Below are 8,675 nucleotides of genomic sequence, written 5' to 3'. Positions count from 1 at the left end.
GAAACAGGCTTGTAGTGTTTCTCAAAGTTGCCTCGAAGCCAAAAAAGAAAAGTGAAAAGTGAATGTAAACACAGATGCCTCGAGCGACACCTTAACGTTTCTTCCCTGTGTTTCTCTGTCTGCCTGTAGGTGTGTGGAAATCATCGCCAAGGAAGGAAGGAGTCTGAAGGAGCTCTACCTTGTGTCTTGTAAAATCACAGACCACGGTAAGATATTCTCCATCACTGTCCCTTTGTTGCAGTCAACTGCCGACATAATTATCATAACTATTATTACCCTCAGTCACGTCTGTGGTGCAGGACTCATTTGGTTTTACAATTTTCCCTCTTATGAGACTTGTAAACAGTAAAAGTATTATTGAAAAGTTTTGCAAAGAATTAAACATTGTCAGCTAGATCCCCTCGGTGCCGTTCATGGTTGTTTTCAGCGCTGTTAACTTGGCAGGAGGACTTTTATAGTTTTCCTTCTCTTTAAGTGGATTGGTGGTATTTACATGGTCTCAGTGACAACGTCACAGTGGTGTCTCTGTATCGCCACGAAATCACAGCACTGCATTTAGGATCTGACTATGTTCTCTACAACTCTCCTGTTCACACCAATCATGTTTACCAGAAAGTTTACATGAATTAAAACATGACTGCACCTTACAGAACCAGTTGCATTTTTACTGCAATATTTTTGCCTGTGTTGTAGTGTGTTTACATACCTGATATGTATGACACATAAAATTCAAAGTCAAAAGTCATGCTGTGCTATGTGTATGTGTATGCTATACACCATACACATACATGTATGTGTATGGTATATATATATATAAATATACATTTATATTTTTATGTGCATATATATGTATATATGTACATATACAAATTTCTATGTAGTTATATATGTACTATATAACTATAACTAATCATTAGCTATAATTCAAGTTTAATCGTATATGTTTTTGACATTGCAACAGAAAGGATTTTGACTTTTACCACAACTGAATTTCACTTGAGTGAAAACAACATTTGCCGTTTGCAGATTGTTATAAATAGGTTCTGAACAATATCATCTGTGAGCCTGTGTGCTGCAGGAGTGCAGTGAAATGCCCAGTTGTCTTTTCACTCCTCATCGGCAGCATCCTACCAACCATTCACTCCTCTAAGCATCACTGTCTAATTGCTGGAGCCTCCCTGTAGCAGTGTTTCATTGCTTGTCCTTGTTCTGTTCCTCAAATTCTGGTCAACATTTCTTTTTTGGCTCTTTTAACAACTCCGACAGTTCGAAAGTCAGCATTCACCGCCTTGGTTATTGCTTAGGAGTCAACTCTTACTTTGTGCAGAGTGAGATCATTTGTGTGCACATATTAGTGAATGAGGCCCAAGGAAAGCAATTAAAGCTGGCAGGGCTGTGGCCTGGGCAGTGGCAGAAAAGGACAAGCTGAAACAACACTGTTGATTCCAAATGAGGAGGCAGACAGGTGAGTCAATGGGAAATTTTGATAAAGTAGGCTTGAGCTAAACCAAACAGGCGACAAGCACAAAAAGTACAAAGATGGAACAGCAGTTAATTTAAGGGTGGAGCTGGTGTGGAGGCTGCTGTTCTCCTTCACAGTAGATTAGCTGCAGATAAGAAGTATGGGAAGGTCTTTTCTCCACTCCTGGGCCTCAGACATACTGTATTTGACTACAGAAAATTACCAAAATAGAAAAGAAGGCTTTAACAACAGAGACCTCTTGAAATCAGCACCTTCTGCAGGTGTGTTCTGTAACTTCACAAAACCAACAGTACACCTAGTCCCAACCTTCATGGACATGTCATGGACTTAATTCCAACCTGTTACACATGTTACACATAACATTCAAAGTGGAATTTGTTCCAGCAGGTTGACTCTCTTGGTCTTGTGACACAGCAGCACTTCATTAAACTGCTAACAATACAGAAAGAAAAAAAAACCAAACATCATTCAACAATAAAACAAATGAAAATATTGAATATTTATTTAGACTCTGAAGCCATTTCTCTCAGGCCATTAGGGTAATTTCATTTGTCGTCTTCCTGTCTCTCCTTGTCAACTGCATTAGTTGCATTTATTTGTTATGAAAAATGTGTAGATTATTGTTCTGAATAGTCACATTTGTTTCTAACGTTTCCAAATAATGTTGTGAATTAAAATAATGCACTTAAAAAAATGTATATTTTATGAGCAATTAATTTAAAATGACAGCGTGTTATTCACGACTATTCTGTGTCCCTGCATAACAAATAACACTGATCCACTTAAATATCTGTTGCAGTCCCATCATTAGAAGCTGGACTCCTGCAGTTTAATTTGTACTCAGACAGGCACCCGAGTCAGCAATTTAAAGCTCCGGCTCTTGGCTCCTTATCTGCCCGAGCTTGAATTTTCTGCTTTCACGTAAACTTCAGCAGACCTCCTTGCTGTCTTTCCGGGTTTTCCACTCATAACCAATAATTTTAAGTGTTCTCTGCTCTGCGTCGGATACAGGAGAACAATGCACAGAGAGGCAGAGTGGAGTTAATGCAGTAATTACACAGGTTTCTGCAGGGAAGTTGTGATTTCCGTGTATGTGCTCATTTGTGTTCATCCTTTAGACGGTGGCTGCTCTCCATCGGGAGATGTCGTTCGCTGCCAGTGGCTATGAGTAACTGTGACAATAATCACCTTGACCTCTGTGAACTTGAACCTTAAATGTGCGTGTGTAAGAAACATTATGTGGGAGTGTGTCCGCCGGTGTTTGATTAATGACTGTAGGATCACAATAGTACATTAAACCTGGAAGGCGCCCACCCCCTCTCTGTACTTATAGCTCTCTCTTTCTCTCTCTCTCTCTCCCTTTGAATTGGTGACATCTGATCTTCCTTCACTAATGTCCCCTCTGGCCCTCTTTGCCTGATGATTGGGTGTGTGCACATCTACATGTATGTGTGTGTCAGGACAGCGATGCCTGCCCTAGGAACTCAGTTCTGTAACAAAATGATTGGTGGATTTCCTGCTTCAGTCACCGGTAAATTAAATAACAGAAATGAGATTTTGCATCTGCCCGCTCGGCCGAGTCGTTCTCTTCTGACCATCTTTTGTGCTAATTATTTTTTATTAATGCCCTCTCTTAGTGCATTTGAGATGTCCACAAGCCTCATGTTTGAGTGTGTGTGTGTGTTTATCTCCTCCCGCCTTTCACTTCCTGTGTGATTTTATAGAAGCTTGGAGGACAGGCAGAGACATAAAGACAGGTTTAGACGACAGACAGAGAGACAGAGCTGGGCAACATGTAATTTAACTCCCAGCACAGATGGGTTAAGAGATTATTTTTTGAGGCGGAGGACACAAATGGAAAAAGCCAGGATGGTGCCCTTTTTGGGGGCTAATGATCTTAGTGAAAGTTCCATTAGTTCTAGAGATGAGGGCACTCCAAACAACTGCAGCTTTGTCTTAATGGACTTTGGTTAAAATTATACTATAGTATAAAAATGTTTTTATTTTAAATTTAAACTTAGATTTTTTGAAACTTTGCTCATGTCAAATTTGCCCCTAATCTTTTTAGGGTGCTGTTGCCATGGAGCTAAATTGGTTTTTGACAATTAAAAAAAAAAAAATTGTCTAATTAAGTCAAAGTCATTAATTAATTACTTTTTTTAATTAGTACATTAAAAATACATATTTATATGTTTTATTTATTTATATACTTACAAATATGCACATATATTCATATAGATGTATGTATGCATACACATGTATATAAATATATACATACTATTGGAAACTAATTGGAAAACAACAACAACAAAAATACTATATATACACATATATAATTAGCATTATATTAGTGACAGTCAGGCTTTAAAATCTAGTTTACTTAATAATTAAAAATGATCCCCGTAAGCTTGAAAAGTGCTGTGTAAGATTTGGATTGAGTAAAAATTGGATATAAAGAATATTAGTATTTTTTAAGATCTTTCAGATTCCAGCCACAAAAAATATATATATTTATATAAAAGATAAAAAATCTGGAAGGTCAGTAAAAGTATTCTATACTTTCAACAAAATGTAATCGTTTCAGCCTTTTCCATGTTGGTTTGAATAAGTTGGTTTGAATCGTACCTTACACACACACACACACACACACACACACACACACAGAACCAGGGCTAGCCCACTTTGACAGTAAAGAATTTTATTTATAATTATTATCCCTTATAAATCTTGGTGCAGATTGATAAACAACAACCCGCGGCTCCAGAGTCACAGCTGGAGCATTCATGGATGAAATGTCGTCATTACTCATGACTGATAGGAACGTTGTCCTAATGAGCATCGAGCAACAACAGAGACATCTTTTATAATTATTGTTGATGCTCTCAGAGTTCAGGCACACATGATGTATTTGACTTACTTTCCCTGTGTACATTCATAAAGATACTGGTGCTTTGTGAGTTGCTCTGCGTTACGTATCATAATCTGTGTTTTTCCCTGGCATTCAAAAACCATTACAGCTTTAAACGCAATAAAATCTAATTTATGGGTCGTTACTGTAGCTCTGCCTGTCTTTAGGAAAAAGAACAGTTGACATTTTTTATCTTTTAAGCTATTATCTTGATGTCAGACGTGTGGACAGGGGAATTCAAAAACTGTATGGAGTACACCCACATGTAATCAGTCACTGGAAGTTATCTTGCTGTTTAGACTCTGAGAGCAGAGAAAGCATATGGAATACATTTACTATTACCCTGGGACTGGAGTTCCTTTCAATAACACAACTCATCTTTTCAGAGAGAGACCTTCCAGCTGTCTGCTTCAAGTCCTGACCCTTTGTTTAAGAACTTCTAAACTATGTGCCCACTTAACGCAGCCATTTGCAGGCTCCGTGCACTTTAGTGAACTAAAAAACCTTGAATTAACTTTTGTTTTGCTAGAAAATCACATTAAGATGTAGACTGTATTTTTTTTAAGGTTTAAATGGAAACACAGGTTACAACTGGGAACAAATTGCTACTTTATTACAGGGAGAAATGTTGTCTAGTTAAAGGCCCCAAAACACGCAAAGGAAAAAATTTAAAGCAAACCTTTTAAAAGGAGGACTTTCTGTAGAACTAGGAGGTGAAGAGGTTGCCTGCCTGCTGAGAAGAGGGACTTGAAACCACGAAAAAAAATTAGTACATTTAGTAAAATTTACTATTATAAAATATATTCATAAATATTTATTGATTTATTTACTTATTATTTAAAACAAAATTAGGTTTTAAATTAAATGGCTGTGTGTAAAATTTAAAATTAATGATATTGACTGGAGTGAATTTCTTTATGAACATCAATATTTTATTAAAAATATTGTATTGTATATTATTTTATATATTTTAATTGACAAAATCCAACCAAAAAGCATCAGAATCATCTTCTGGAAAAAAGGAACATGATATACGAAGTCTGAAGGTTCTCGTTGCTGTGGTAGTTTAAACAGATAACATATCAATGGTAGATCAAAGATGGTATTTAGACAGATGTTACAATTTTTAAAGGCATTTGAATCTAAAACATGTTGAGACACGTTTCTGAAATTTGAATATTATGTTTTTGTTGTGTTAAACTTTTCTACCTAAATACGCAAACTTTTAAAAATATAATTAAATATAACTTAAAACCAAATTCAAATTAAAATCACCCAGAATTTGAAAAAGAAGTCAGTAATATCGCTTGACACTTCTGTAAGCGGTGATACCGCTTACAGAAGTGTTGAGACTTATATAAAGGCGATGTCTTGAAACATTTTATATAAACCTTTGTACTGTATAACAAAATGCAGGGAAAGTTCCTGAATCCCTAAACCACATGAGTGACATGGTGGGTCTCAGTCTGGCTGTTACCCCTGCAGAAATAAAAGTACCACTATTAGATAAAAGTTTTAAACCTGATCCTGATGGGAAAAGCCTCTCTGCTTCTCTCCCAGTGCTAATCAGATCACTGATTACCACAGCACTGTCATTCCCATTTACCTACCCATACACAGGTAGTGGACCATACTGTATCTGCAGGCCACCTGCAGTGATATCTGCCCGTCCCTTCTCCCTCTCACGCTCATCTGAGATGGTCTTTTCTTCTCATGTTTGTATCTGTTGGACTCACATGTGTCCATTCGTGAGTCTTCACTGTGTGAGTGTGTCTATCAGCCACTGCTTATCTTGTCCTTCGTAGCACCGTCGCATTTATCTGGAGACAGAAAGAGAGACCTTGGCACCTCCGTCCTTTACATATGGTAATTGTCCTCTTTCAACCGCACGCTTCCCCACGATCCCTTACCTTGTCAGTCACGGCCTCCTGTGTACATCTGTGCAAATACAAGATCCTGAGAGACCTGTGGGAGTGAGAGGCTAGAGAAGGGAGCAGTGTCAGTCCTGGTTGTGAAATCAGAGGAATTGTTTCTGGCTCTCAGAGTGACAGAAGTCAGAGTTCAGTTCATTTTCTGCATACAGAATGTGAGGTAACTGACATGTTCCTGTAACGTAGTCTAACACTTGAAGTTGTTGGACCATCAATACTGAATATTTTTAGAAGAGAGTACATGTCACGTTTTTGCTAACGGCAGTTCAAACAAAGCCAAGTTCCTTGTGTAATTCTTCTGCTCCTGCATTTTGCAACAACTTTCTGGCAATTCAGCTCTGATATTTACTTTTTGATGATGCTTTTTGCAGTAGACGGCAACAGCAAATGAGAATTATTGAGTAGTGTCATTGTTTTGGAGCCTCTTGTGCCAAGCAGACTGGGAAGTAAAAATAACTTGGACAGTGAAACAGTTACATAGACGCTGTGGATACGTCTACATTGTTGAAAGAACAGAAATACAAATGAAGCTGGTTGACGTATGTGTTTCACACCAGTTTCTATTCAATAATTATTATTTATTGATATGGAAAATGTAAATAAAAATATGCATAAATGTAACTCAAAAGTTGTTAAGTCTACAGTGCTTCCCAATGTTGCTTCAATTGCTTCAGTCTACTTGTTATCTCACCTGAAGTTGAATTCATGCTGAGGGTGGAGGCAATGTTTTAAGCTTGAGGTTGGTGAAACTAAAACTCTTTAGTGTATAGTTTGTATTTTGTATTGAATATACAGTGTATGTCATTCTTCATAATGTGGTTAAATATGTTTTCATGTTATCAATTTCACAAATAGATTTATTATAACGGTTATTGTGTTAATTTTGACAGTCCTTAAAAAAAAACCAACAAAACATATTCCTATGGTCCTGTCATTTCATCAGTTGACAGTTGACCGACTTTTTCAACACGACTGTTGTGTCCCTCTATAGTTACACATCCGTCACCGTGTATGTAAACATTTTAATTTAGTCTCACTCTCTTTTTTCGTTCACTTTCCTTATACATATTACTAGGTTAAAATAGCATCTACAGTCTCTCCTTTTTCCCTGCTGCAAATGCTTTTCCAGGACCAGGCCTCTTCCAGGACCAGGCCCCTTCTTCCTCTCTTTTCCCCTCTCATGTTGTTTTCCATTCATCTTTCAGCTCTTGCTTTCATCCGAGGCGTTTTATCCTAAATGCACTGTACGTTGATAGATGGGGCTTCTCTGTCCCTCCCCTTGAGCTGAACCTCAAGAATGAAGTATTGTGGTACACGTGTGTGTGTGGGTCTTCACTGATGTGTGTACGTGTTTGTAGCTGCCATAGCTGCAGAGGAATTTCTGACACACACACTTACTCCCCAGAGTTTCATGGTACCTTTTACAGGGCAAGTTTACTTAGCATAAAAGCAGCAGAAAGCGCACGGTAACTACCTCTCAAGCTATGAAAACGACAGGTGGTTCTTATGCTGCTATATACAATGTGTGAAGGCCATTAGGCTACACTTTAGAAGCAAACGCTAGCACGTTAGCTTCAGGTCTTAAATCAGCGTCCACTATATTTGTTTTACACCACTAGTGGAATAAATGTCCGCTTGAAATGCCTCTAACATGACATTGGTGATTGTACTGTATGGTATGGAGTCTTAACAAGTCACTGCAACATACTATAAGAAAGTTAGGAAGTTAAATTTTTTTCTTAAGTTCTTCTCAAGTTTTGATTAAAAATGTACTCAAAAAATGGGGAATACGCCAACTGTTAGCTCCTTTGCTACAACCATTTGAGTCAAATGGTTGTGTTGGAATGAGAACGACACAAAGGATAAAATCTTCATGTGATGTCAGTGAACACTGATAAATTTGTAAAGCAGTTTTTTTCGAGGTTTTTTGTGTTTGCTTGCCTTATCTCCATATTGTTTTCTCAGTTATTCCCCTCCATAAAGACTCTACGCTGTCAAACGTAATGGGATGTAAACAGCGATAGTACAATTCCCTGTTTGCACCAAGGTATCTGGCATTCATGAGGTAAATATGTCATATTACATGAGGCACCAAAAAAGATCGATGCCAATCTGTATCCACGTTTGGTCGTCTCCATATGTTTTTGTTATTATTACGATAATAAAATAAAACAGCATGTTATTTTTCCCCCAAGCCTTGGTGTAAGAGACAGACTGAAGGAGAAATTTGACAAAACCAACGGTAGTCAAGAACAATGAAACTGTTATTTTATTGTAAATAATACAGCTTTTATCACTACAGAGGACTAACCTTGTCCTTAAGTAATTATACAGGTTTATTTATATATATATA

At 37.5% G+C, this 8,675-nt stretch overlaps 1 protein-coding gene across 1 annotated transcript in view; it reads left to right on the top strand.

The window, feature by feature from the left end:
• fbxl17 (F-box and leucine-rich repeat protein 17) overlaps positions 1-8,675 on the top strand; it is a 203,787-nt gene that overhangs the window by 143,164 nt on the left and 51,948 nt on the right. The window contains exon 9 of the mRNA XM_017042934.2: positions 130-206. Coding sequence (XP_016898423.1) covers positions 130-206 — 77 coding nt within the window. The remainder of the gene's footprint in view (positions 1-129; positions 207-8,675) is intronic.

This window comes from Cynoglossus semilaevis, chromosome Z (assembly GCF_000523025.1).
Source record: "Cynoglossus semilaevis isolate Cse_v1.0 chromosome Z, Cse_v1.0, whole genome shotgun sequence".
NCBI lineage: Eukaryota > Metazoa > Chordata > Actinopteri > Pleuronectiformes > Cynoglossidae > Cynoglossus > Cynoglossus semilaevis.
The sequence above is the reverse complement of the archived record's forward strand: the minus strand, read 5'-3'. Positions and strand labels throughout refer to the sequence as shown.